General features: G+C 63.2%; 8 protein-coding genes across 9 annotated transcripts; 7 read left to right on the forward strand and 1 right to left on the reverse strand.

Annotated features, from left to right (window-relative positions):
• The first annotated feature begins 238 nt into the window (after positions 1-238).
• JDV02_003938 (Sphingolipid 8-(E)-desaturase) lies at positions 239-2,840 on the forward strand. 2 transcript variants are annotated; one of them, XM_047985110.1, is made up of 4 exons: positions 239-473; positions 902-1,559; positions 1,622-1,786; positions 1,866-2,840. In XM_047985110.1, exons 1-4 carry the CDS (start codon positions 265-267, stop codon positions 2,616-2,618), a joined length of 1,785 nt encoding a protein of 594 aa, XP_047841087.1. In that variant the 5' UTR covers positions 239-264; the 3' UTR covers positions 2,619-2,840. The 2 variants fall into 2 exon arrangements, with proteins under 2 accessions (XP_047841087.1, XP_047841088.1); XM_047985111.1 differs by lacking the exon at positions 239-473 and having other exon boundaries at positions 506-1,559.
• A 153-nt stretch (positions 2,841-2,993) lies between these two features.
• On the forward strand, positions 2,994-5,612 carry JDV02_003939 (uncharacterized protein). The gene is made up of 2 exons (XM_047985112.1): positions 2,994-4,449; positions 4,529-5,612. The coding sequence occupies exons 1-2, from the start codon at positions 3,833-3,835 to the stop codon at positions 5,472-5,474; spliced, it is 1,563 nt and encodes a 520-aa protein (XP_047841089.1). The 5' UTR covers positions 2,994-3,832; the 3' UTR covers positions 5,475-5,612.
• Positions 5,613-10,034: 4,422 nt separating this feature from the next.
• On the forward strand, positions 10,035-11,850 carry JDV02_003940 (uncharacterized protein; the record flags this gene model as incomplete). Its single annotated transcript, XM_047985113.1, has 5 exons — positions 10,035-10,205; positions 10,349-10,610; positions 10,677-10,868; positions 10,943-11,334; positions 11,428-11,850. 5 exons carry the CDS (start codon positions 10,035-10,037, stop codon positions 11,848-11,850), a joined length of 1,440 nt encoding a protein of 479 aa, XP_047841090.1.
• An 813-nt stretch (positions 11,851-12,663) lies between these two features.
• On the forward strand, positions 12,664-13,353 carry JDV02_003941 (S-(hydroxymethyl)glutathione synthase; the record flags this gene model as incomplete). Its single annotated transcript, XM_047985114.1, has 1 exon — positions 12,664-13,353. The coding sequence occupies one exon, from the start codon at positions 12,664-12,666 to the stop codon at positions 13,351-13,353; it is 690 nt and encodes a 229-aa protein (XP_047841091.1).
• Positions 13,354-13,806: 453 nt separating this feature from the next.
• Positions 13,807-14,928, reverse strand: JDV02_003942 (uncharacterized protein; the record flags this gene model as incomplete). The annotated part of the gene is made up of 1 exon (XM_047985115.1): positions 13,807-14,928. The coding sequence occupies one exon, from the start codon at positions 14,926-14,928 to the stop codon at positions 13,807-13,809; it is 1,122 nt and encodes a 373-aa protein (XP_047841092.1).
• Positions 14,929-15,135: 207 nt separating this feature from the next.
• On the forward strand, positions 15,136-17,551 carry JDV02_003943 (uncharacterized protein; the record flags this gene model as incomplete). The annotated part of the gene is made up of 5 exons (XM_047985116.1): positions 15,136-15,903; positions 16,018-16,320; positions 16,379-16,526; positions 16,614-16,936; positions 17,031-17,551. Exons 1-5 carry the CDS (start codon positions 15,684-15,686, stop codon positions 17,549-17,551), a joined length of 1,515 nt encoding a protein of 504 aa, XP_047841093.1. The 5' UTR covers positions 15,136-15,683.
• Positions 17,552-18,388: 837 nt separating this feature from the next.
• JDV02_003944 (uncharacterized protein) lies at positions 18,389-23,281 on the forward strand (the record flags this gene model as incomplete). Its single annotated transcript, XM_047985117.1, has 2 exons — positions 18,389-20,800; positions 20,870-23,281. The coding sequence occupies exons 1-2, from the start codon at positions 18,956-18,958 to the stop codon at positions 23,279-23,281; spliced, it is 4,257 nt and encodes a 1,418-aa protein (XP_047841094.1). The 5' UTR covers positions 18,389-18,955.
• A 588-nt stretch (positions 23,282-23,869) lies between these two features.
• Positions 23,870-24,982, forward strand: JDV02_003945 (uncharacterized protein; the record flags this gene model as incomplete). Its single annotated transcript, XM_047985118.1, has 3 exons — positions 23,870-24,132; positions 24,240-24,764; positions 24,859-24,982. The coding sequence occupies 3 exons, from the start codon at positions 23,870-23,872 to the stop codon at positions 24,980-24,982; spliced, it is 912 nt and encodes a 303-aa protein (XP_047841095.1).
• Positions 24,983-27,947: the final 2,965 nt, after the last annotated feature.

A 27,947-nucleotide genomic window follows, 5' to 3' on the forward strand; every position in this document is an offset into this window, starting at 1 on the left:
CTCGCTCGCTCCTCGCCTGAGAACAGACAACAGCATTAGCATCATCAGCCGGCCTGCATTGCTACAACACTCGCTCACCTATCCTCCCGGTCTCGAGCCAGCCGCCACTCCTTCGACCTTTTACTTGTTGTCCGACGAGCCCGACGAACGACCGCCTTCGCCTCATACACGTACGCCGCGTACGCCCGTCGCCTCAAGCATCATCGTCGTCGTCGTCGTCGTCGTCGTTGTCGTCGTTGCCGCCGCCGCCGCCTCACCGAGACGATGGCTTCTGCTGCGCCCGGCGCCGCCAGGATGGACCGCGATCAGGTCCTGACGGCGGACGTCATTGATTCCATGATTGTCAATGGAGACACCATCGTCATCTTCCAAGACTATGTCCTGCGTCTCAACTCGTGGCTCGCCCTCCACCCCGGAGGCAGCCTCGCAATCCTGCACATGGTGGGCAGAGATGCGACGAACGAGATCACTGCGTAATTGCCCACCTCTCCTTGTCCGTGTCCCATTACCCGTCTCGTTGCGGCTCGCGGGCGCGGGGGTCGTCAATGGCCCGACGTCTGCTCGAGTGCGCGCACAGTAACCCGGGGCGGCGACAGGCACAGGCACCAACCAGAGCCGACAGGGACAGGGAAGGAAGGGGATTTGGGTATTTGAGTGGCGAGGACAAGTCGATTGTTCTTTTAAGCTTAAAAATCTTCCCCGGACTTTGCCCACGACGGCGGCGAGCACCCCTCGCCTTTTCTAGTATTTTGGTGTCTGACTATGTCGCATCGGTGCCTGCTTGGCATCGGGCCCGTCCCCCATCCACCCTCCACTCCCGCCTTGTCAGACGATGAGAAAATAAAAAAAGAATCACAAATCATATACCTGCAAATCAGGGTGCTGACGCCGTGGGGAATAGGTACCATTCAGCCGCAACCCTAAAGACCATGAAGGCCTACCGGATCGGCCGGAAACCAGCTGGCCCGTGGGCCAATAGGACGCCGCCAATCAGGGGCGGCTTTCGCAAATGTCTCGACATCGCGCCGGAAGCTTCGGAAACCACATGCAATGTAGGCGGCCCTGGGTCGTCTGCGGAGAAGGGCGCCCTGCTTATCCCTGGATGCCCTGGCGCTACGCCAACTCACCCGGCCAGCCACGGCGCCGCAACCGCCTGCCAACGGGACGATGCCGGCTCCTGCTCCCGGCGCGCCACCCCGCGCGGCAGTCCATCCCGTCGTGACGAGGAAAAGGGATATGTCAGCGACCCGGAGAAGCGCCCGCTCGTGCCCCGGGGTCGGCCGGCCTTGACGCCCGGCCAGTACACCGACTGGGCGATTCACCAGGGCCGGAAGATGGACGCCCGCGACTACCCTTCGCTCGACGCCGACGTGCAGCAGGCCATTGCCGAAAAGTACAGCGCGCTGCACGACCGCATCTCCGACGAGGGCCTCTACGACTGCCCGTACCTCGAGTACGGCAAGGAGATGGTTCGCTACCTGACCCTGTTTGGGCTCTTTGTCTATGCCCTGTCCAAGGCCTGGTACTTGACGTCTGGCTTGTTCCTCGGTCTCTTTTGGGTTTGTCATGCCGCGCCCCCTGCCAGCCTTGAGCCTCGACGTGACGAAGCTGACACGGACAGCATCAACTCATGTTTACGGCTCACGATGCCGGCCATCGAGCCATTACGCACATCTTCACCGTGGACACGCTGATTGGCATGTTCATTGCCGACTTTTGCTGCGGGCTGTCGATTGGGTGGTGGAAGAGCAGCCACAACGTCCACCATCTCATCACCAACCACCCGGTAAGCGCGCCGCCCGTGCCCGTGCCCGTCGCCCGCCCCAAGTCGAGTGCCTTTGCTAACCGATGCGCCCGCGCCCTAGGAGCACGATCCCGACATCCAAAACATTCCCCTCTTTGCCACGTGCCCCAGCTTCTTCAAGTCCCTCCACTCCAGCTACTATGACTTTACCTTTGCCTGGGACGCCGTGGCCGAGTTCCTGGTGCCGTACCAAAAGTACACGTATTACCCGGTCATGGGCATCGCCCGCTTCAACCTGTACCTGCTCTCGTGGCTGCACGTTCTGTCGTCCAAGTCCTCGTCGCTGGGCAGCAGCAAGGCGTGGTGGATCCGGCCCGCCGAAATCACCTTCATGGCGGGCTACTGGTTCGTCTTTGGCTACCTCCTCCTGTGGCGGACGCTGCCGGACTGGCCGACGCGCGTCGGCTTCGTGCTGGCGTCTCACATTGTCACGATGCCGCTGCACGTCCAGATCACGCTGTCGCACTGGGGCATGTCCACGTCGGACCTGGGCGAGGACGAGTCGTTTCCGCAGCGCCAGCTCCGGACGACCATGGACGTGGCCTGCCCGGCATGGCTCGACTTCATCCACGGCGGCCTGCAGTTCCAGGCCGTCCACCACCTCTTCCCCCGGGTGCCCCGGCACAACCTGCGCAGGGTGCAGGGCATGGTCAGGGAGTTTTGTCAGGAGACGGGCATCCACTATTCGATCCTGGGCTTTGTAGACGGCAACCGCAAGGTGCTGGGCCGGCTGGACCAGGTCAGCGACCAGGTCAAGATCCTCGTCAGCTGCCAGAAATACATGGCCGAGACGGGTGAGAGCGGTCTGCACTGAGTTGTTTTTTTCTTGTTTGGCGTGGGGGCGCAATAGATTTTGTTTGTTTGGCGAGCAGTAACTAAACGTTGTGTGCTTGACTGCTACTGCCTGCCGGGGTGACCCTTGACGGGCGTGAGTGATCTGGCTTGCAGGCACAAGTGACACAGCGATTCTCTGCGACCAATGCCCAGGGTCCCGCAGCTCAGTCAGCCCTACGCACCATGAAACAGGCCATTCCGTCGCTTGCGTTGCATCAGACGGCTGGGGCCGCCTGGCGCACTCGCGTCGAGGCGGACTCACGTGTTAGCCATGTTAAGCTTGTTATACAACAGTGCACGTGACGAGCCACAGAACGACTATGCTGTGATGCCCGCTTCGTACTGGACAAGTCCACAAACCCTCGCCCAGCGCGCTCTACATCCCACGCGCCGAGCACCGTCGAGGTCCTTGCCGAGACCGACGGCGTGTTCCCTGCCAGGAGGACTCACAGACCATGATGCCCCCTGATGCTCGCCCATGACCGTTGCCTGCCGCTGGCGACATCAGACCACCCAGCGCTTATCCCCGGGCGCACGGGACAACTCAACGTCTGCGGCAGTCGCGGCGGCGTCTCCAGCTGTTCGTGAATGTCATCGCCGTCGCGGGACGACGCCGGACGACCCGGCTGGTGCCCACACGACGCATGGCGGTTGGTCCGGAACGACGGCCCCCCCCGTGCGCGCACCAATCTCGAAGCCTTACTCAGACTCTGACGCCGGCCAACGTGGACGGCTGTCGACGGTCCGTCTGTTGGCGAACGAATCCACGACTTGCCGGTGTGTCCACCGTATAAGCACCGTTATGGCGTGCAGCAGCTGAGGGGTCGAGGACTCACGGGCCTCCATTTCGGATGCCCCTATACTGTACTTTGGTACTCTCCCCCTCGCCCGACGTCCTGGTCTCGCTGTTGCTTGGCCGAGCGGTGCAGTAGAACGGACGAGGGGCGCGGGCTGGTGGAAATGACCTGGACAGATACGTACGAGACTCCAACGGCTCGCCCCCAACAGGCTGGGGGAGTGCTGCTGGCAATGGCGCCACCAGGCGAAAGCCGGGACCCGGGACGTTGTGCGTGCGTCTGATGCATTTAATGTCGTCTGGGTCCGTCTCGCCTTGGCGGTACCCGATGAGACCATCCTGCAGCATCACGCGTTTCCTTTTGTATCCGGAACCTGTACAGTTTGCGCCGCAGCAGCATGAGCGTCATCATCGCGTCCGCCGAGGGCCTCTCGAGCAGGCAGCTGGCCATTCTCGGCATCCTCCAGCAGGTGGGGGCGGCCTTTTCCATTGCGGGATGCGTCTTTATCATCACGACCTTTTGCTTCTGCGATGCCTTCCACAAGCCCATCAACCGACTCGTCTTTTTCGCTTCGCTGGGGAACCTCATGGCCGGCGTGGGGTTCGCCATGGCGGTCATGTACCTGGACAAGCCCAACAGCGGCGGGTGTCAGATGCAGGGCTTTCTCTTGCACTTGTACGCGAGCCTCGACTGCCTTGGTGGTGGTGGTGGTGGTGGTCGGCCAGTCACTGACGCGCACATGGCTAGGTTCGTCTCGGCCGACGCCTTCTGGACGCTGGCCATGGCCATCAATGTCTACCTGACCTTTTACTTTCGGTTCGACGCGCGGCGGCTCCGCAAGATGGAGGTTCCGTACCTCGTCGTGTGCTACGGCCTGCCGTTTGTGCCTGCCTTTTCGTACCTGTTCATCAGGGACAAGAGCGGCATGCGCATCTACGGCTCCTCGGGCATGTGGTGCTGGATCGTGCCCAAGTGGGACTACCTGCGCATCGCGACCTTTTACGGGCCCGTCTGGTAAGGCGAAACCTCCCCGCCCGCCTTCCGAACGACGCCGACGCCGACGCTGACACTGCGGCGGCGGCCCGCGCAACAGGGCGACCATTGTGCTGACGCTGGCCATCTACCTGCGGTCGGGCGGCACCATCTACCGCAAGCGCCAGCAGCTGCGCAAGCTGCAGGAGACGAGCTCGGTCGGCCTGTCGTCCATCACCCGCGGCGGCGGCGCGGAGCCGACCATGACCAACATCAAGACGACAGAGGTGGTGGTCACGTCGGAGATTGTGAGCCCCGCCGAGACGCTGGAGATGCAGGCCCTGGGCGGCCAAGCGACGGCGCATGCCACGACGACGGTGCCGAGACGGCGCGACGATGACGATGGCGACGACGATGGTGGCAGCGGCGGCGGCGGCCTCGACGAGGGCAGAGCGGACGAGGCGCCGACGAATGCGGGGTCGCACGCCGCGGGCACCTCGGGCAGCGGCGTCCCGCGGCCGCGGCGACGGGTCCACCAGGAGATCAACAACGCCGCGTGGCAGTACACCAAGTGCGCGATGCTCTTCTTCATGGTCATCCTCATCACGTGGACGCCCTCGAGCGCCAACCGCGTCCACACCTTCATCAACCCAAACCAGATCAGCCTGCCGCTGCAGTTTATGAGCGCGACGGTGCTGCCGCTGCAGGGCTTCTGGAACGCCATCATCTACGCCGTCACGTCGTGGGCCGCGTGCAAGAGGCTCTGGGGGCAGATCCAGGACTGGGCGGCCGAGAAGCGGGGCAGGACGACGTGGAGCGGCGGCGCCGCTGCCGGCCAGCCGTCCACCGCCGACGGCCGCGCCCGCGGCTCGTGGGTCCGGCATGAGGACGCGCAGGCGCCGTCGCGGGGGCGGAGCAGCAACATGAAGCGGGGGGCGACGACGACGCAGAGCGCGAGCCGCGACGGCGACTCGGAGAGCATGAGGGTGCTGGCCAAGAGCGCCCACGGGTCGGTGGACATGGACGAGCGCAGCGTGAGCGTCGCGCCGTCCCGCAGCGAGACGTGAGCGTCTCATGCGACGTGCTGTATAATTTTCCCTTCTTTGTTTGTGTGTACTTTTTCCCATACGTACCCAGTGCGCCGTACGTGTGTACTCTGTGCGTCGTCGTCGTCGAGCGAAAAATACAAAAGCTTAATCTTGGCCGCCAACATGAAGAAGCTTGGCAGGGTCCGCCCGTGCCCGGCAGTTGATGACTCTTGGGACGGTGGGCGTCGGACGTGCGTGCCAACGTCAGTGGCAAGCAGTCAGGGGGTGCTGCGGTGGAGGATTTGTTGTAACGTGCGCCGTCTGGGGTCAACATGAAGACCCCAACTTGACGTTACTTACGGCACCGTCATGTGTGTCAGTCAGCCCGGCCTGTGCAACAGGACGCACCCGAGCATCAATCTCCAGCAACGTCCCCCACGTCTGCAAGCCTCCATGCCATGTGTGTGGCACGTGGGAAATGTCTCGGCGCTCTGACATTCCCCTGGCCAGAGCTGATGGCGGGGAGGACCCGACCCACGGAAACTGGAGGAGGCATCGATACTGGGGGATTGCTGGGGCCAACATGCGCATACCTCGAGGGCCCAAGCTCAGCGTGGTGCCTCGAGCGCACGCAGGAGAGTGAAAGTTGTCTACTACTGCTAGTAGCAGCAGCAGCAGCAGCAGCAGGCGCCTGACAGGTCATTGCCGCGCCGCGCCCGCGACGACCAACACGGCGCACGACGCAATACGTGTGATGTGGTGTTGGCGCCATCGACAGTTTCTACATACGTACGATGCAACGCGCCACCATCGCATCCTTGCTTCCTTGCTTCCTTGCTTCCTTGCTTGATTGCTTGCTTTTGCCGAAGCAGCCGGGTGCGGACCCTTCCTTACTCTTCCCAAGTTTTATTCCCGTGGATATTACACGTCGCATATTGATTTCGTGCAGAGTGCGTGGTTCAATATATGCAGGTGTTGTTGGTCCCCCGTCGGGGGCAGGAGATTGCGGCATCCGCCACTGCACGCACATGCGTTTCCTGCCTGCCTGCCTGTCCGGCATCACGGCTTGGTCAAGCGGACGAACCAACGCAAAGGAGGGGCGGTGCGTGCGTCGACCACCGTCCCGGGGTCCGGCCGTGATGGAAACGCAACGCAGGTGGTACGTTACTGCAAAAGAATCTCTACACACACGCAAAAGGGCCGGTCTGGCCGTCGTGGATCCGATGGGGTGCTCCGCGGCGACGGATCGGTGGTTCCGGGGCGCGGAGGCGTCGAGGTTGTCGAGACCAGGGCAGGATCGCTCTCGTTGCGAGGTACCGTCTGTCAGCCCACGGTGTCTGTCCGTCCGTCATATCTGAGGCGGCCGTCATGCGGACGGAGTCAGGGGAGTCTACTGACCATGCAAGTCAAAGCGGACGAAATGCTCCAGCTCTCCTGCCTGCCTGCACAAAATGGCCCCCGTCGACACTCTTGTGTCTCGTCATCTCCGAGTACGCTGTCCGCGTCCTGGCCATGTCGGGAAAGGGGTCGAGCCATGGTTGGTGCAATACGATGCCAACTGATGGAGTCACTCTGGTTGCGTTCGACCGCCTGCAGAGATCGGGTTGCTTTGGACCAGGAGAGGAGCTGAACGCAAGCAGGAGCCAGCGGCTGGCCAGTCCGATGTCAGATTGATGGGATGCCGGGGCATGACTGCAGACAGACCATGCGTCGCCCGCCCGTCTTCTCTCTCCTCTCATGACCTCTGGTGTTGATGCTGTCTGTCCCACGCTGTTCGTGCGGTGTGCCGTGCCCCTTGTGGCTACGTCCTGGGCGTCGAGTTGATCCCTAATCCCACGTGCATTCGTGTTACATCTGTCCCATGAATCATGGGCCATGTATGACTTGTCTAGGCCAGTGCATGCTCGCGGGATAGGGGGCACCCAACCTGCTACCGTTGTTTGTCTGAATCTCACTGACCAAATAGAGTATGTTTGTTAGTCTCGGAACTCATCGGCGATCAAAGTCCAAGGGGTAATTGTTCGAAGAAGACGTCTTTCCAGTCCCCATCATTCATGAGTTTGCCCCCGCGCCGTATCCGGTCCATCTGGCGTGCTGGCGAGACTGACCCATCGCGAGCGTCGCCCGGTACATGAGGCCTAGGCTGAGCCCTCATCCCGCAAGTAGCCTCCTCCAACCCATGGAGAAGGCAAACGCGGAAGCCCAAAACCTCGCGCAGGTCCAGACCGCAGGCAAGCCTGGAGCAAGTCGTGCAGTTTGGATAAAGTCGTTGCGGCCTGGCCGGCCGACCGGCTCTCCACTGCCCTCTCCCCGCCGCCCAGCCAGCTCCTTCATCCTTCGCCATCATCACATCACCATGTTGCTCCATGTCTCATCCCGCACCGTCCCGCCGGGCCGGGTGGTCCCCTCGGGCAGTCGCCTGCTGCCACTCCCCCGCGTTGCGCCGCAGCTCTGCCGTCGCAAGCGAGAGGGAGCAGTGGGTGAGACGACACGGTGCACCGCCGCTGCAGTCCCCGTCCCTGGGACGCTCAGTGTGGAGAAAAGCGAGCACGTCGCGGCGAGGGTTGGGAGCCCTAGACGAGAGCCTTGCTGGAGTCGACGGCGCGAGCTCCACCACCACCATACCTACAAGGTATTCGCACGTACGCACGCATCTCGCCCATGGACCCGGCGCTAGGTACCATCACGGAGAGACGTAGGCCCGTATTGGGCTCATTGTGTGGGAAGCGTCACGGGCGAAGAATCTCCTCGCACGCGTCCCGCCTCGACACGCCGCTCACAACATATACAGCACACGTGCACGCCCGTGCCTTGGGTGAAGAACACACGCCGAAGAGCTGCAGAAGAAAAAAAAAACTTAGCTCCGGCAGAGGCGCAGATCCAATTACCTATTTCTGCGGGGCCGTGTCGCATTAGCGGCGCCTCCGTCCACGTCGAGAGCCCCTCTGGTGGCTTCATGTTGTCGACGCCTGTCCCGAAGGGGCAAGGCATCCGCTGCCTGGCCGCCGGAGCCTCACGCATATCCCGGTGCGGCGTCGATTTGCATTTTTTACGTCATGCTAACCACCGACCAGGCCTTTTTATGCGTTTCATACGTGCTGTGGCAGAGAAAGAAAAAAAAAAATGTGTGCGCCGGTCCGTCCGGCTGGATCGTGTCGATGTATGCCCGCTGACGAAGACGCCGACGACAAGATGCCGGATGGGCGTCCGAGCCGGAGCCGCGCTGGATGAGCACAAGGTGCATTGGCACAGGCAAGAGTGCGCGGGGAAGCATGCGCCAGCCCGGCCGATCGGAGGCACCGCTGTGGCGCCTGATGTGGGCTGCCTACACTGGAGCACATTTTCTTTACGTAGATGGGCGGCGATGCTCGAGTCAAACTTTGTTTCGCGCCACCCGCAGCCGCACACCAGAGAGACGGACACCACAGCCCCCAGCGAGCGCGCTCCGGATCCGCGCGGCAATGTGCGTTCTTCCCGTCGTCGCTCGTAACTACCTCTTGTCGGAGGTAGGTGGCGAGGCGCAAATCCAGGCCCGGACGAGCGCTGCCGCACCGTGGCCGTGCATGGCGGCGTCCGTCGTGATGCCAGATACTGCAGTCGACTGCCGATGAGGTCCGTCGTATGCACGCCTCACGTCCCGGACATCCGACCTCACCCAGCGAGGGTAGGCTCGCAGGTCGCCCCCGCCGCCGCCTCGGGTCCCATGCATGATGCGTCGTCGCCTCCCCCGCGCGTCCCGTCGCACGCAGCCGTCAACCTAACTTACCCCGGACGGATGGGCGGCGTCTCCTCCCATCAGCCCAGCATCCGGGGAAAGGCCCTCCTCGCGGAAGTTTGTTGGCCGTCTCTGGGCGGCGGCGTCGCTTCCACGGTCTGGGGATGCACGAGCCAGTCTCTCTCGCCCCCTCTGCCTCCCCCCTGTGAGAGAGTGAGTCTGTGTGAGTGTGTGTGTGTATATATGTGGGCGCCGTGATCAGTGCCATACCTTACCATGCCATGGATGGCTTGGCTCGGCTTGGCTTGGTGCAGCCCGCCCGCGGGTTCCCCTTGACTCGACTCGACGCCACGCCCGCCCGCCCGCTCGCGCAGACTTTTTGCTGTGCAGACCCAGTCACTCACTCCCTCGCCCCCGTGCCAGACCCGTACGCCGCCGAACCTTGCTCCATGCGGCGCAATGCTGCTCTCGGCACCTGTATAGCATCTCACGGTTATTGGCAACAAGATGGGGGGCGGAGCGGCGGTGCCTAATAAATAAACGCGCTCTCCGGGATGGGAGCTGGGTCTGGTCTCTTGGGAAATTTTTCATATCGGAGAACTGGAACATATCACTGCCTGGCCCACCTCCCTCTCGTACTACGACCGCATATTCCGGGGCTAGGAGAGGCATCTGACTCGGGGCCAGCGCCGGGAGCATCAGGTCACCACAATTACTACTGTACCCGAACCGGGAACTGCTTTTCTGCCTCCTCTATCTCCTCGAAACCTCCCCTCCCCTTCTCTTCCCCTCCCCTCCTGTTGCCCTTCTCTCTCACTCCGCAAACCCCTCCCCCGGACGGATCTGTGCCAGTCGTCCCCCCCCCTCCTCCTCGCCCAGCAACCATGGGCAGCCCCGACAACAAGTCAAAGAGCCCAGCGTCGTCGGACCCCGAGCGCGTGGGCGAGTCCCCGGCGCTGGCGGACGCGGAGTGCAAGGACGTGGCGAGCGCCCACGACGCGCCCCACGACGCCGTCTTTGGCGAGATCACGGAGGATGGGCCCAACTACCGCAGCGTACGCCGTGCCCTCCCCCCAGCTCTGTGCCTGTGCCTGCGCCTGCGCGCCAGTCCCCCTTTCCGCCGGGAAGAGGGGGCTATCAGGCTTGCTCGCTCGATCTAGGAACCACATAGACTGACTCGTCCTCTTCCTCCTCGCAGCTTGGCTGGCTGGGGACCGTGGCCCTCATGATGAAGACGCAGATCGGCCTCGGGGTCCTGTCCATCCCGTCGTCGTTTGACGCGCTGGGGCTGATCCCGGGGCTCATCTGCCTCCTCGCCGTCGCCTCCATCACCACCTGGTCGACGTACATCATCGGCGTCTTCAAGAAGCGCCACCCCGAGGTCTACAGCATCGACGACGCCGGCGGCCTCATGTTTGGGCGCATCGGGCGCGAGACGCTGGGCGCCGCGTTTTGCATATGTGAGTTTGAACAAACCACGAGACTCGGTTTCGACGGGTTGGTGGTCAGTTTCTGACGCTCTGTAGTGTGGATCTTTGCCGCCGGCTCCGGCATGCTGGGCATCTCCATCGGCCTCAACGCCGTCTCGACCCACGGTGCCTGCACCGCCATCTTCGTCGTCGTCGCCGCCGTCATCGGCTTCTCGTTTGGCAGCATCCGCACCCTCAGCCGCATCAGCTGGCTGGCCTGGATCGGCCTGACGTGCATCATGATCTCGAGTAAGTCTGGACCGTGCACGAAGCGTCGCCGGGGACACGGGGCACGAGGACTAACCCGTCCACCACGCACACAGTCTTCACCGTCACCATCGCCGTCGGCATCCAGGAACGACCCGCCGCCGCGCCCAAAGAGGGCCCGTGGTCCTCCGACTACAAGCTCTTCAAGACGCCCTCGTTCACCTCCGCCATCTCCGCCGTGTCGACGCTCGTCTTCGCCTACGCCGGCACCCCGGCCTTCTTCTCCATCGTGGCCGAGATGCGCGACCCCAACGAGTACACCAAGGCGGTGCTCATCTGCCAGTCGGGCGCCACCATCACGTACATTGTCATCGGCACCGTCGTCTACTACTTTTGCGGCCACTTCGTGGCGTCGCCCGCCCTCGGCTCGGCGGGCGTCCTGGTGAAGAAGGTGGCGTACGGCCTGGCGCTGCCGGGCCTCATCGTGACCACCATTCTCGTCATTCACGTAAGTCCAGCGTCGGCTCTGACCCTCCGCCCCCCAGCAGCAGCGTCCGCAACCCCAAATGCCAAACATCCCACGCTGACGCCCCGCCCGCAGCTCCCCGCCAAGTACATCTTCGTGCGCATCCTGCGTGGATCCGTCCACCTGACGGCCAACGGCGTCGTCCACTGGTCCGTCTGGCTGGGCTGCACCTTTGGCACCACCCTCATCGCGTACCTCATCGCGAGCGCCATCCCCGTCTTCGAGGGCCTCGTCGCCCTCATCGGCGCCCTCTTCGGCACCTTTCTGTGCTTCCAGCCCATGGGCTGCATGTGGCTGTACGACAACTGGGCCCGGGGCAAGCAGGAACGCTCGCTCAGGTGGATGCTCATGGTCTGCTTCAGCGTCTTCGTCGTCGTGTCCGGCACGTTCCTCATGATTGCGGGCACCTACGGCTCCGTCGTCGGCGTCGTCGACTCGTACAAGGCGTCGGGCAGCTCCGGCGGGTGGACATGCAAAGACAACTCGAATTCTGTGTAAGCTCGGCGAGCGTTGCAGCGACAAAAAAGGATTTCCCTATCGGCGGCGTTTTGGTATGATTTCTACGTTTGCGGGGACATAGACGACTCTTGGCTGCGATAGAATGCCAAGATTGATGGTCTGCATCTAGATTCCGTGCACATTTGTCTGACGATTTCACGGCGCATCGGGCCGGACGCATTAAACGAGCCTGGGCACCATGCGCATGCATCATCTTCCCCCCCCGAGCGTCGGCATGATTGAGCTTCAGCTTCGCAGCGTTGGCGCAAAGAGTGCCGCATCTGCGATATCGGAGGCTTGGCAGCGGTGTGACCGGGGGACGGCCCCGTTCCATGATCAATTTGCGCGACGGGGCGGGGAGCGGCTGGGGTGCTGTGGGGCCGCTGCGGGGCCGAGTCCAGCAGCCGGACGGCCTTCCATTGACTTTGCGTCCTGCTCCCACAAAGGAACGTCGACGTTGGCAACGCGCAGCGTGCTCCCGTGGCGGACTCGACGCCTTCCAGGCTGGCGTCATGCTACTGCAACTCGAGGTAGTGGCCCCCAGCTACCCAACAGAATCAAGCCCCGCCTGATCACCATCGTGGGCTGGAAAAAGCACGACGCGGGAGAAATCAAAGACCTGCCGCCACGGCGGCCGTTTCTCGGTAATTCGGTGTCGCGGCGTTGTGTGAGGGGGATGGCGTTGGTTGGACCGTGGAACGGGTGCAGCGTCCTGTGGTACGTGCGCAGCTGGCCCGGATGTTATATATCCCAAGCCACCCCCGCCGGCCTTGGCCTCGCCCGTAGCGGCTTCAGCACCACCGACGGCAAACCATGAGCTCCCTGCAGGCAGGCCGCAGCAAAAAGTACGCGTCCACCGCGGCGCTCGTGTGCTCGGTGGTGGCGGCGGCCATCTTCATCTCGCGGCTGCGACGAAAGGCGCCGGCGGACCGGCCCACGCCGCTGCATCCAAGCATCGACTCGGGCCTCACGCGCGGGTCAAAGGACTTTGAAGGCGGGCGGCTCCGCTGCCACTGCCCGTCGGAAAAGGTCGAGGTGCGGCTCGCCGGCAACGTCAGCCACAACCACATCTGCGGCTGCTCCAAGTGCTGGAAGCCAGACGGCGCCCTGTTCTCGGTCGTTGCGGTCGTCCCGCGCGACCAGCTGGCGGTGACGGCAAACGGCCACAAGCTGCGGGTCGTGGACGAGGCGGCCACCATCCGCCGCCATGCGTGCTCGTCGTGCGGCGTGCACATGTACGGGCGGATCGACAAGGAGCATCCGTTCCGGGGGCTCGACTTTGTGCACGTCGAGCTGTCGCCAGAGGTCGGCTGGCAAGAGCCTCAGTTTGCCGCGTTTGTGTCCTCGGTCGTCGAGCAGGGGTTTCCGCCCGAGGACATGGGCCGGGTGCGTGCTCGCATTCGCTCGTTGGGGCTCGAGACGTACGACGCTCTGTCGCCGCCTCTGATGGATCTGATTGCGGGTTGGGCGTTTCGGCAGCGGCAGGCGCAGGCGAGGTCTTGAGGTATGACCGCAGTTGTTCAGACAGGCCCCGTGTCCGGGGGGGCTGCCCTTGGGAGGAAAAGCAGAGTTGCAGTCTCTATGCGTGTACGTCCCTGTTTCATTCAGGCTTGGTAAAAGTGGATGGTCCACGTGGAGTGAGTGTCTACGGCGATGATACGTCTGCACGTGAGGAGAGCACCATGCGCCTGTGGTTGCAACGGGCTGTATGCAGTGCTACCATCAACCCAACGTCGGAGCACGCGGGCGCCAGAGAGTGACCGCCGCTTCCAAGCCATGTCCAGCACGGTTGGGAGAGCGAACCTGTGCTCTGGTCTCGTAGGGCGCGCAAGGACGAGGCCAGCTCCGCGCTCGCAAGACGGACGACGACCTGGAGCCGACGTGATCCAGACGGCGGCCCCGCCAACGACAGGAAGACAAAGGACCGGACGCGCCCGAGTCGTGCGCAGGAATGCCTCAGGTAAACCTTTTCATCTTTTCCAGCGCCCTTTGAACCGGCCCGGGCGCCTTCCTGGCAAGCTGGTCGATCGTCTGCTCCGTCTTGGACATGGGCTTCTGGGGGCCGCCGCTCGGGGCACCCATGGCGCGCCCTTTCCACAGGGGATTGAGGGGGGCGTTGGAGCAGCACACGGGCTGCGCGCCAGGCGCAAAGGACTCGGAGCCCAGCGCCAGTATCCTGGCCTTGCGGTTGGCAAACCCCTCGCCCCAGTTCTCCGTCGCGTGGTACACGCAAAAGACTCTGTCGTCGCCGCTGTCGGGGCTGAGCAGAAAGCTGGCGTGGCCGGGCGCGTACGGCCCCGGCATCGACTGGTCGTTGATGAGCAGCGGGATCGGCCGCTTCTCCCACGACGCGGGGTCCAGGGGGTCCGCGTTGGGCGCGACGAGCCGCAGGAGGCCCATCTTGTACTCGCTCGTGAAGCTGGCGTGCCCCGAGTACACGATCCCCGTGAAGGCGTTGCCGGGCAGGCTGAGCCACGTCGGCCCCTCGTTGATGCCGCGCGCCCCGCCGTCGAAGCGCTCCCAGGGCTGATCGGGGGTGGAGATGCGCACGGGCGGGAGGATGGAGGCATCGACGACCTCCTCGGGCGACACCATCTGCGTCACGTACAGGTCCTGCTGGGTATCGGAACTGTCGCCGGGCGGCCACCCGGACCAGCACAGGTACAGATCCTGGCCGTTGGGGCTGAAGACGGTGGCGTCGATGCTAAACTGCTCGGGCATGCCCTTGAGGGGGCCGAGAAACTCCCATGCCGCCTGCTCCATGGGGTCCTGATCCGTCGACCGGAGGACGATGGTGCGGTGGCCCGGGTTGCCGACGCCGGGCTGCGAGGCCGTGGCGTAGATGTACCACGTGCCGTTGAGCCAGTGCAGCTCGGGCGCCCAGATGTCGGCAGACCAGCGCGACCCTGGCTGTGGCTGCCAGACGACAGTCTTTTGCGCGCCAAAGAAGTCGTCCATCAGCGGCGACTGCCATATCTCGATGCGGTTGGCGAGCGTAAAGGTGAGGTAGAAGAGGCCATTGGCCTTGATCATCCAGGGGTCTGGGGTGTCGATGCTGGCGATGACTTTGTTGGACATGCTGGCGGGTTGACGATTGCAGTGAAGGATGCACGTTGAGCGCCGACGCGGTCTGGTGGCAGGCGTTGACGTATAAGACAGACGGTGAAACAGCAACACGTCAGCCTCCGCGGTTTCACCACGGAATCTGTCCGGGGACTGCTCCGCTTAGTCATTGTTCGCCGTGTCACCACAGCCCACGCGGTCACGTGAGGCAAGCTCGTCTCGTGAGTCGTGACTCTCGTCTGCGGACGGGTGAACCTGCGATGGCGATTGACGGGACTTGGCTGTGACGTGGGGTCCGGGAATTGAGCACTGGCATCGCATGCGGCTTGCACCCACTTCGCACACGCTACGGGGACGGACCGGCGGAGGCGGGCTTGGCCCAGCCGGCCGCCACCACGAATTGTTTTGCGTCGTGCTGCTCCCGCCCCTCAGCTCTGCCTGCAAGGCGAGTTCTCAGGCGACGCCATATATTGCAGTCCGGGTGCCTGCGGCTCGGGCAGTCAGATGAACGATTAGCCAGCTTCCGGGTGCTGCCGGGGCTCGAGGATCGATTCGATGACTGGTTGCCCTCGGATCCGACCGCAGACGGCGCCGAGGGTCAGTTGGCGTACGGGATCGTGCGTTGGTTGGCCTAGGCACTCACTGGCACACTGCCGACGGGAGAAGCAGCCCAGCGGTGTTCCTCTGCCGTCTCCCCGCTATGGCGCCGCTGCTACGCATGGTGACTTTGGTGTCGATCGACTTTCACCCTCGTCGTCGAGCTGCCCGAGATGCCGCGCAATTTTCAACCTTGCCTGGCAAACCCCAAGTTATCTGTCGTCGCGATGGCGTCTCGTAGCGGCAGAGATGGCGGAACGGGGAGCGCTGCAGTCATGCAGTCGATTGACCCGTCCGTGCTCGCTGAGGCGCCGACGACTAGCATGGCGCTGGACAGACACGAAAGCCCCTTGCACTTTAGCCGTGTCCGCCGGTGGACGTGCACAGTCATAGGTATGTCGACCGGTCTGGCCTGCGGCTTGACATGTCTGCCCAGGTACGAGTCTGCTGGTGTCTGGACTCTGGAACGTGGAGGCGGGATGCGAAGCTCACCACTCCCCCGTGCAGTCGTCGCCATGACCGCCAGCGTCGCCTTTTGCTCATCGATCCATACCGCCGTCATAACAGCCGTCGCCGCTGACCTCGACTGCTCCACGACCGTCTCGACCCTCGGCGTGAGCACGTTTCTGCTGGGCTTCGGCTCCGGGCCCTTGCTGTTCGCCCCATTGTCCGAGGTGTATGGGCGCAACCCCGTCTATCGCACTACGTTTCTCCTCTTTGTCGTCTTCAACCTCGGGTGCGCCCTCTCGCCCAACATTGCGTCCTTGCTGGTCTTCCGATTCCTCTGTGGCTTCTTTGGCTCTCCGACGAGTGAGTCCAGCCCTGCCGTCGTACAACGCAAGACGGCGCGTCTGACGTCCCACGCCAGTTACCAACTCGGGGGGATCAATCACTGACCTCTGGCCCCCGAGCCATCGCTCCGTGCCCCTGGCCCTATTCACGGCGGGCAGCTTCCTGGGGCCGGTCATGAGCCCCATTGCCGGGGGCTATCTCGCTACGCACACGTCATGGAGATGGTGACTGCTCATGCCCTCTCTACATGTCATTGCTTGTCGAGGTCGTGCTCCGACGAAAACGCTAACGGTTTGCTCTCGTGCTGCCAGGGTCTTTTGGCTCATCGTCGTAATGAGTGCAACAGTCTACGTGCCCATGTTTCTCCTTCTGCCAGAGACATATCCGCCGAGGCTGCTGCAAGAAAAGGCAAAGAGGCTTGGCTGCAACGCCGCGCGGCCGGGCCTGCGCGAGATGCTTCGCACCAGTCTCACGCGGCCTACCGTCATGTTCCTCACGGAGCCCATCCTTTTCCTCCTGTCTCTGTATATGGCGTTTGTGTATGGCATCTTGTATCTGGACTTTACCGCGTATCCGTTTGTCTTTGTACAGACGAGGCACTGGGCGGCCGACCAGGCCAGCCTCTCCTTCCTAGGTACTGTATATGGCTCCGTGTCTCCGCCGGGCCTTGTTCGCCGGGCCGTCTGCGTTCGCACGGGTGCACGGGAGCGCGCTGACGACGGCAATAGGCATCGGGACCGGCATGGCTATTGCGACCGCGGCGTCGCCGTGCATCAACCGCGTCTATGCTCACTACACGGAGAAATGGGGCGAGCCGAGGCCGGAAGCCCGTCTCCCCCACCTCGTCCTGCTGGCTTGGCTCATCCCCGTAGGCCTGTTCTGGTTTGCTTGGACATCCACGCCATCGGTCCACTGGGCGAGCTGTGTCGTCGCCGGCGTCCCGTTTGGGATAGGGTTCGTGACCTTGTTTCTGGGGGTCACGTCCTATCTCATTGACTGCTACGGCCGGTACTCGGCGAGCGCGCTCGCAGCAAACGCCATCCTCCGGTCGCTGTTTGGTGCCGCCTTTCCCCTGTTTTCGCGTCAAATGTACGAGGCCTTGGGGTCGGCTTGGGCCACGTCAATCTTGGGCTTCTTCGCCGTGGCCATGGCCCCCATGCCGTATGTGTTTTTCAAGCTTGGTCCACGGATCCGCGCTCGGTCGGGATTCCACCAGAGGACGGCTCGAGAGGATAGTGTAGATGGCTGAGTAGGCGGGGCGCGCCTGGGCCGCGCATGGCGATGTGTTTCGTGACCCCTTCAGAGGGCAACGCTGCAAGACGCAAAGTACGGCTGAGGTCTCGGGTAACATGAGAAATGTAGACTCCGCTTGATCTGGCTGCCGACGACGTGGATCGGAGAGTGCTGGCAAGACGGGGTGACACGACTGCGAACAAGAGTCTTGGGACCCATCAGCCGCCCATGCTGCGTAACGTCGTGAGTGGATTCATCGGGGGCTTGTGCTGCCACTCTGTGCGTTGCGAATCGGGCCGTGCGCTCGCACTGCGAGACGACGTGTTGCTTCCACAGAATGGTGGAGCGAGTTGTTGAGACATGGGATGCGTACGTAGTTGGTGCTGATGTCTGTTGGCTCCTGCCTGATGCGGGAGGCCATTTCAAAGCAAGGTCACTTTGTACTGCAGTGGGGTTGTACGTACCTGAACCCCGCGTGACGCATGGCGGCGTCCTTTGCTCCAGCATGGACACAGTTTGCGTTTGTGACGTGCAGTCACGTCGGTTACACTCACGTTCACAGCTCGAGGTAACTGTTTTGGAGAACAAGGGGCGCATCCTCCCAAGCCCAACCATGGATCCCGAAGCGAGGCATCAAGCCAGGGTCCAGCGACCAGTCCGGCGCCACAAGAGGGGAGCCGCCCAACCGCCGTCTCCATCGACCCATGACGCGCCGCCAATCCATTGCATCTCCGCAGCCGATGCAGGGGTGTCCCCGAGTTCTCCGCAGTGTGGCTCCGTGTGGACTCGGGAGCACCATTGGTTTCTTGCGGAGATGGGCGCGGAAGCTTGGCCTTCCGACCTTCACATGGCAGGCGGCCAGGAGTTCCATCGAGGGACAGCCACGCCCGATGGCGCGCTATCGTCGGCACGGCAGGCATCGCCCGGTTGGTCCAAGGACGAACGGGCCAAGGCGGTCTAGCCTAGCCCTATGGTTGCCGTTCGGCCTGCGGCTCGCTTAGCTGTTTGTTCGATGCGAGCCATGTACGAAGCGGTTAGCCCGTTTTGAGTCTCCGCTCCGCCGGCCAGCGAGGCGGGACGATTTGATGACCACGGGCCACGCTCATATAGGCGTACGGGCGGCATGCCCGACGGCCAAGACTGTTGCCGTCCTGAGCCGCAGGATATGGACGCATGAATCCTGCGTGCGTGCGCCCTCTCGCCTGGCGTTGATAGACTCGATACGGACCTGTCGTTGCCGCCAGAGTGGGCTCTGGTTGTTGTCCATGTCGCCGACTTGAAAGAAGTGATTGAGAGATTTGAGGCGGCCACCAGACACCCGACGGCCCGACGACGACCAAAGGCGAAGACGACGACGACGTGCGATGCGAGCTTCCCGTGGCGGCAGCAGAGACGCCAACGGAACACGCATACCGGCGGCATGGCCACCACCAACATGCACGGCGACCATGGCATGCCCGGCGGATCCGAAAACGACAAGGCCGACCGGGCCAGCTCCGTCGACACGTCAGTAACGGCAGACAACGGCAATGGCAACGGTAACGGCGGCGGCGGCGACAAACGGCGCTTCTCCCTCTCCGGCGCCGGCCACCTCTCGCTCGCCGACGTCGAGGCCGTCGAGGTCCGCATCCGCAACCTCTCCGTTTCGGTCAACACGTCGCCGTCGTGGCTCGAGCCCAGCACATACGCGGAGCTCGTCGCGGGCGGCTTCAAGACGACGCCGCGCATCAAGGCCCTGCTGCGGTCCGTCGACGCCGACCTCGCGCCCGGCACCCTGACGGCCATCATCGGCGGCAGCGGGTCCGGCAAGACGACGCTGCTCAACACCATGGCCGAGCGGGTGGTGGGCGGCGCGCGCGTCAGCCGGGGCGGCGTCACGACCTTCAACGGCGTCGCCGGCGTGCACGGGGTGCGCTACGCGTACGTGATGCAGCAGGACGTGCTGCTGCCGACGCTGACGGTCCGCGAGACGCTGCAGTACTCGGCGGACCTGCGCCTCCCGCCGTCGACGTCGGCGCGCGACCGCCGCCGCGTCGTCGACGAGGTCATCCGCGAGCTGGGGCTCAAGGAGTGCGCCGACACGCGCATCGGCAACACGCAGCACCGGGGGTGCTCGGGCGGCGAGAGGCGGCGCGTCAGCATCGGCGTCCAGCTGCTGGCCAACCCGTCGGTGCTGTTCCTCGACGAGCCGACGACGGGCCTCGACGCCACGAGCGCCTTCCAGCTGGTGCGCACCCTCAAGGCGCTCGCGCAAAAGGGGCGCACCGTCGTCACCACCATCCACCAGCCGCGCTCCGAGATCTGGGACCTGTTCGACGGCCTCGTCGTCCTCTCGCGCGGCTGCCCCGTCTACTCGGGCTCCATCCCGGACTGCCTGCCCTGGTTCCGCGCCCAGGGCCACCCGCTCCCGCCGTTTGTCAACCCCGCCGAGCACGTCGTCGACATCGCCGCCGTCGACAACCGCACGCCGGAGCTGGAGCGGGAGAGCGGCGCGCGGGTCGAGGCCCTCGCGGCCGCGTGGCGCGACGAGAGCGCAGCCCGCTTCGCGATGCCGCCGCCGCCGCCGCCGCCGCCGGTGCCCGCTGCTCCGTGCGCCGACGACCGCGGGCACCACGCGCACCGCAGGCGCAGGCCGGACGCCGAGAGGCACGCCAGCTTCGGGCGGCAGCTCCGCGTGCTGACGGACCGGACGCTCAAGGTGACGTACCGCGACCCGCTCGGGATGGCGGCGTCCATCATGGAGGCGGTCCTCATGGGCGTCGTGACGGGATACCTCTTCTTCGACCTCGGGCGCGACCAGGCCGGCATCCGCTCCCGCGAGGGCGGCCTCTACACCGCCGCGGGCTTGCAGGGCTACCTCATCCTCGTCTTCGAGGTCTACCGCCTGACGATTGACATCCCCACCTTTGACCGCGAGTCGTCCGAGGGCTGCGTCGACGCGCTCCCCTTTGTGCTCTCGCGACGGCTCGCGCGCATGCCGACCGAGGACGTGCCCGTGCCGTTTCTCTTTGCCGTCCTCGTCTACTTCATGGCCGGCTTCGACCGCGACGCCGGCAAGTTCTTTGTCTTTTTCGCCGTGACGCTCGTCAACCAGTACGTGGCCGTGACGTGCGCCATGGTGTGCGTCACGGCCGTGCGGCACTTTGCGGGCGCCAGCCTCATCGCCAACCTGGTGTACACGCTGCAGAGCATCGCGTGCGGCATGTTCATCCAGGTGAACACGATTCCCGTGTACGTGCGGTGGCTGAAATGGATCACATACACGGTACGCCTAATCCCCCTTTTCCCCCTGAAGCCCCGTGCTCGCACATGCAGTGAGCCTGACCGATGCCAGTTCTACGCCTTTGGGGCCTACGCGGGCAACGAGTTCCAGGGCAGCTTCTACGACTGCCCCGAGCCCGGCGGGCGGGCGAATCCGGCGTGCACGCAGTATACGGGTGAGTACGTGATGGAGTCGCTCGGCTTCCCACCCGACTGGGTGGCGCGGCCCATCATCGTGCTCGTGTGCTTCGTCGTATTGTTCAGCGCCATGTCCGCGCTGGGACTGCGCTTCCTCCCGGTCGAGATGACGATTGCCCGGTCCCGCGCGTCCGACACGGACCTCTCGGCCGGCAAGGAGAAGATGACGGCGCGGTCCATCACCGAGGTGCGCGCCATCGACCTCGGCCTCGACGCCTTCGCGCTGGCGCTGGACCGGCGGGCCGTCTCGGGCAGGAAGCTCCCGCGCAAGACGATCCTCGAGCCCGTGGACGCGACGTTCGAGGCCGGGATGCTCAACGTCATCATGGGTCCGTCGGGCAGCGGCAAGACGTCGCTGCTCAACGCCATGGCCCTGCGGCTGCGCAACTCGGCGGGCACCAAGTACCGCCCCTCGGGCCGGCTGACCTTTAACGGTGCCGTGCCCTCCGACTCGGTCGTCCGCTCCGTGTGCTCGTACGTGTGCCAGGACGACGACGCGCTGCTGCCGTCGCTGACTGTGCGCGAGACGCTGCGCTTCGCCGCCGGCCTGCGGCTGCCGTCCTTTATGAGCGGCGAGGAGAAGCGCCGCCGGGCCGAGGAGGTGCTCCTCAAGATGGGCCTCAAGGACTGCGCCGATAACCTCGTCGGCAACGACATGGTCAAGGGCATCTCGGGCGGCGAGAAGCGCCGCGTGTCCATTGCCGTGCAGGTGCTCACGGACCCGCGCGTCCTGCTGCTCGACGAGCCGACGTCGGGCCTCGACGCCTTCACCGCCAGCTCCATCATGGAGGTGCTGCGGGGGCTCGCCCACGAGGGCCGCACGCTCGTCCTGACGATCCACCAGGCGCGGTCCGACCTGTTTGGGCACTTTGGCAACGTGCTGCTGCTGGCGCGCGGCGGGGCGCCCGTGTACGCCGGTCCCGCGCGCGAGATGCTGCCGTACTTTGGGCGCTCCGGGTACGAGTGTCCGACGCACACGAACCCCGCCGACTTTGCGCTCGACATGATCACCGTCGACCTGCAGCGGGACGACCGCGAGGCCGAGAGCCGCGCGCGCGTGCGGAAGCTGGTTGCGCAGTGGAATCGGGGGGCGGCGGCGGACGGGGTCGCCGTGGACGAGCGGCTGCCCGAGATTCAGGAGGCGGACGAGGATCACGAGGCAGGCGAGAAGATGGCGTCGCGGGCGCTGGAATCGGCGGCGGATGATGACAAGGCGCCGGCCATGCTCGGCAACACTCTCCTCGCGGCCCCCCTCGTCAACGCCGCCCACATACAGTCCACCTCTCCGCCGCGCCGCCGCCGCTCGCTCAACAAGGCCAGCCTCTCCACGCCGGCCGAGCTGGGTGCCCTGGTCCGCGGGCGCGCCCCCCTGCACGTGGCGCTGCCGCTCCTCCTGCGGCGCGCGGCCATCAACACGCGGCGGCAGCCGCAGCTGGTGCTCGCGCGGACGATGCAGGTGGTCGGGCTGGCGGCCGTGTTCGCGCTCTTCTTCGCGCCGCTGGGCAACGACTTCTACTCGGTGCAGAACCGCATGGGCTTCGTGCAGGAGCTGGGCGCGTTTTACTTTGTGGGCATGCTGCAGAACGTGGCCGTGTACCCGAGCGAGCGGGACGTCTTCTACCGCGAGGACGACGACGGCGTGTACGGCGTCGAGGCGTTCCTGGCCAGCTACACGATCCTCGAGGTGCCCTTTGAGATGGCCAGCTGCCTCGTCTTTGGCGTGCTGGCGGCCATCGCCGTGGGCCTGCCGCGCACCGTCACCATGTACTTTGTCTGCGTCTTTGCCTGCTTCGGCGTCGTCTCGTGCGGCGAGAGCCTCGGCATCATGTTCAACACGCTCTTTGGGCACACGGGCTTCGCCGTCAACATCATGGGCATCTTCCTGTCCGTGGCCAACGCCATGGCCGGCGTCCTGTCCATCGACATGCCGCCGCTCTTCCGCGCCGTCAACTACCTGTCGCCCATCCGCTACGCGACGCGCGCCGTGGCGCCCTACTCGCTGCGCGGCGTCGCGTTTACCTGCACCGCCGCGCAGCGGCTGCCCGACGGGGGCTGCCCCATCCGCACGGGGGAGGAGGTCCTGTCGCTGTACAAGTTTGACGAGGACCCCGTCGTCAACGTGGCGGCCATGGCGGCCTGCATCGTCGTGTACCGCCTGCTGGCGTGGCTGCTGCTCAGGCTGATGCGCGCCCGCTGGAGGGACAGCAGCAGCAGCGGCAGCAACAACAACAACAAGGCCAAGGACAACAAAGACAAGGCGGCAAAAGACGAACACGGCCGCGAGTAGGAGGACTCGCCCAGTCATCATCCATGGCTGAGGCAACGGCACTCGTCGTGTCCCGAAACATCGAGTCGTCGTGATGCTGTCGCGCTCCAACAGCGGAAACAATGCTTCCCCATCAGATTCAGCACAGCGCCGCACCACTGCGGGCGCACACGGACTTGACGCTGCCAGATCTGGCAAGGCGCCTGGGATCAAGCTTTTGGGCCGGTGCGTCGAGGGACCCGTTTCCAGCGCGTTGGCGTCGGCCGTGTCTCACCCAGCGCCAGGAACGGCCACCACTTCTATGACGTGAGACATGCAGCCTCCCGGAAACGTCACCACTCTGGGGATGCATCGGGGGGGTCAGTGAGACGGGCAACTCTAATCCCACTTGCTCCCTCGGAGGCCCGCTCCCAGCCTGGGCGCATGGCTGCACGTAGCAACTAGTAGAATAGATAAAACGCAAGCTGGGCATGAGCCCTTGCGCCGCGCTGCTGCTCAACCTGCATTGCTCCCATTGAACTCGTTCAATTGCCTCCGCCCAGTGCCCCCGACCCCCAGTCAAGAGTCCCCGAACGTGCTCTACTGAATCAACCCCCCCAAAAGGCCAAGATGAAGGACAGCAACACAGTCGTCCAAGAGTTCAACGAGGTCGTTAACATGACGGCCCAGGAGCTCGAGCAGTGGCTCAAGTCGGACGACTCGCAGAGCGCCGGGTGGCCCAAGGACGACGGCGGCGACGACGCCGACGGCGAGTCGGTCGGGCACGACAGCGGGCGCCGGATCGTCGAGATTCTCGAGTCGAACCCGGACAAGGACCCCGAAAAGTACACCGAGGACCAGGTCCAGCACATGCGCAAGGTGGTGTCGTACTGGTGAGTGTATGCGGGCTGGGGCCGGGTTGGATGCGATCCCCCCCTTCTCCTTGATTTTTTTATTCTTTTTATTTTCATGTAGAGCCCAAGCTGATGCCTCTGCGCAGCAATCGGCACCTCGCGCAGGAGGAAAAGGCAAACGACGAAAAGTCGGCCGACGAGGTCAAAAAGACCAAGTCGTACGCCTCGCTCAAGAACTGGGGCCACGATCCCCTCAAGAAGCGCGCCGGCGGTGGCTCCAAGGAGGACGACGGGGCCGAGGGGACCAACGGCGACCAGCAGGCGGGAGACAAGCGCAAGGCGCCCGCGGACAAGGGAGACGAGGGCAACGGCGAGGGCCCCAACAAGAAGCGCGAGACCGAGCAGGGCGAGTCGGCCAACGGCGGCGACGAGGAGGACAGCGGCAAGAAGGCCGAGGCCAAGACCAACAAGGACGGCGACGGCGACGGCGAATCCAAGGCCAAGGCCAACGGCGAGAGCAACAAGGGCTCTGGGGACAAGAGCGACGGCCAGAAGAGCAACGGCAGCGGCGGCAAGGGAGCCGAGAACGGCCCCGAGGTGGGCGAAACCGTGAGCTGGAACTGGGGCAACGGCCAGCCCGAGGGCAAGGTCCTGGACGTCAAGGACGAAAAGTGAGTTATCCTCGCCGACGCGTGCATGCTGGTCTCCCGCGGAGGACGAACGAAGGGGGCTCCCGGCCATTGCTGACCCGACTCGGTCGTCTAGGACGACCATCACGACCAAGCGCGGCAACGAGGTGTCCCGCGACGGCGACCCCGAGGACCCGGCCGTGGTGCTGGACACGGGCAAGTCCAAGGCCATCAAGTCTGCGCACGAGCTCAACGACTAGGGCCCGGGTCGTAGACGGGATCCGGACTGGACTGGACTGGTGCGACGGAGAGCCTGCCCGCTGCGGCGTGCACGACATGGGCGTGGTCTGGTGCCTTTGTTTCGACGACGGCGTCTCGGGTGTGGTTTGCGCTGCTGCGTTTTGCTTTCGGGATGCACTGCGTCTGCCGTCTGAGTCTCTTCTCGATCATTGGGATCACGCCGACTCGAGGCACCGTTGGCTGGGGGCAACGAGTGCGTGTCTTGGAAGCAGGGGGGCGTTGGGGATGAGACTGCGAATTGAGTCATTTCATTTGCGCCGTTCGCGTCAGCTTGACTGTTGCTAACCGTTGTAAATCATCCATGGTGATGCTGCACCCGCCTGCCCGAGCGGAATAAATAGCTTCATGTCCACCGCGCTGCCCGTGCAGCCGCGCATGCCCAACAGTTTCCTCTTACCGGCCACGGCCCCGGAGAGGCCCCAGTCAGTCGCAGAGCCGCCTCACTGAATCGCCGAGTTGAACGTGGTTCAAGGTACGTGCGTAAATGGAAGCCGAGTGATTCATGGCATTGGCTTTCAAGTTGCCTGCACATATGGTTCATGTTGAGCTTTATTCGTCGACGCGGGGGAAGCGTTGGTTTGGGTCCAGTCCAGTCCCGCCAGGCAGCAGGCAGACGGCCAAGTCTGGTTGAAACTGGCGCCCTGCATGTTCTGTAAGCCGGCACCAGGCGCAGTCGAGGACATCAAACGCGCAATGCTCCGAGCTGCCCCTGCACGGTCCACGCGGTGCCCGATGCCAGATAGGGATAAAACGCCATGATCAAGAACATGAACATGGCCCTTAAACTAACCTCATGTTCCGCAAATAGACGAGCAAAGAGATCAATATATATATAATGCATAGAGCACCCATCTTAGCATTTGACAGGTAGGTGCTATTGTTCAGCGCAACAACATACATCATTCTCAGCTCCAGTCAGCAACTACCGAGCCTGACGCTTTCAATCCAAATCCAAAAAAATAAAAAATAAAAAAAATCCTTCAGGTCTAAACATGAAGCTTCATGTTACGGGTCGTTGCGTCGCATTCGTCTCTCTCCTTACATGCGTAAGCATTCCGACCTCTGCGCACATGATGGCTGTCTTTCCACGACTCACCTTTGCTCTTACCGTCAGGCACTCGGCGTCTCTATTCCACGCGACGATGGCACTGATCATGGCTCCCACGGCAGCCATGGAGACGCCGCCCAAGTCTCAAGCTTAGAGCCACTACACCACCACAATGATGCGAGGACGCTGTACCAACGGACAAGGATGCATATTGCCGGCTCGAGAGGGGAAGCGGCTTTCGGACCAGATGCAGGTTTGGTATGCGAACCTCTCTTTGAACCGATTTCCCCGCCCGTCTTGTATTGGAGTTGCGCCCTGAGGATGTCCCGGGCTGTTGTGAAAAGGCCTGACCCTGGGCCAAGTGTGGAGGCGGGACCCAGAAAATGCAAGACCATTCTCTGTCGCGCCACGCAGTGCGAGGTGACCTTGTGCAACGATGTGGGTGTCCCCGACCGACCGACGTCGACTGGAAGTCTCCAGTCGATTTTCTCTCCCTGGCATAGCCATACATCATCAATGCTGACCGTCGGTGAAGAACACTAGACCTTTGACAGTCTCTTGGCTCAACGTTGCAGATGGCCTCCTGCAACTTTTTCGACAATACTTTGGCCCCTGCGGTAGAAATGGGGCCGGGCAGATTTTCAACAAGGACAACTGGAATCTGATCCTCCAAGGCACCAAGAAGACACAGAAGGAGTGTGACGCGATCAATGGCGACATAAAACTATAGTCGACCGGCCGCTTCCTGACCTGACACCTTGAAAATGTCAAGTACGTGTGCTGCGGTCGGATTTGATATTAAAATACTAAATGTACATGTCGTGTGTGTGTGTGTGTGTATGTGTTTCACGCAGGCACCACTATTCATCTCATTGCATCAAATCTGGCTTTCAGCCAATATGGCTCCACGGACTTCAACCGTAATCACCAACGCGAATTTGTGGTAGACGGACCGGCACTTCAATGACGGCGCCCATGGACGAGGCAAGCTCTCGTGCAGTCGCCACACATGCAAGCACAACTTTGGTCGCGCAATGCGCGCCTGGTGTCAGTCATGCTGTAGTGCGTGCCTGCCCTCGGCAAGCATCCCAAGTGACGGCGGGTAGGGCTGACTGCACGCAGCACTCCGATGGGTACATGTATGATGCTGCTTTGCGGAACAGTGCACGCAGACTGCACGGAGAGTTGAGGTTTTGGTGCACGCACGCACCGGCAGCACAGACCAGCAATTGATGACTGCGCCCCCAGGGGCTCTGCTGCGCAACCGGCCATTGATGTTTCCAGACATGGCTTTTTGGGACCAAGAAAGAGTGACGAAAGCCGCGCCCGAGACTGGAGGGCACGAATGCTTGATGTAGAGTGACTCCAGCCCCAGCACATGAACGACCACCAGGCTCGATGCAAATCATTTTGACAACTTGATGAACACGGGGCACGTCCCCTACGTGCAGCCAAGTATCAGCCGATTGAGGGCATCTGATGCATGTGATCTGTGCGGGCGACTTGGAAACTCGGTGGCTATGCTTCATGTTGAGGCAATGGCTGACACTGTCTGGTGTGCCCCTAGGGTCTGGTGCCGCACCAGACATTGATCACATGATGCATGCGCAGTAATATACTAGGTATACCTTACTACGATCATCTACACATGTCTGGCAGTTTGAGATACATGCAACTTCAGCCCCCCGGACGCGGCCCAAGCGCCCTACATGCACGTACATGGATCAGTCGTTGGCACATGCTTGGTTCTGGCGGACATGAACCTGTACTCCTTAGCCCCGATTGCACGGTTCCCACGTTCGTTGATGCATCATACAAGTGTCTGGTCTGCTGCTGGGGACGGCATGTGGACATTGATTGCATTGATGTGGCCAGAT

Source organism: Purpureocillium takamizusanense, chromosome 3, assembly GCF_022605165.1.
Source record: "Purpureocillium takamizusanense chromosome 3, complete sequence".
NCBI lineage: Eukaryota > Fungi > Ascomycota > Sordariomycetes > Hypocreales > Ophiocordycipitaceae > Purpureocillium > Purpureocillium takamizusanense.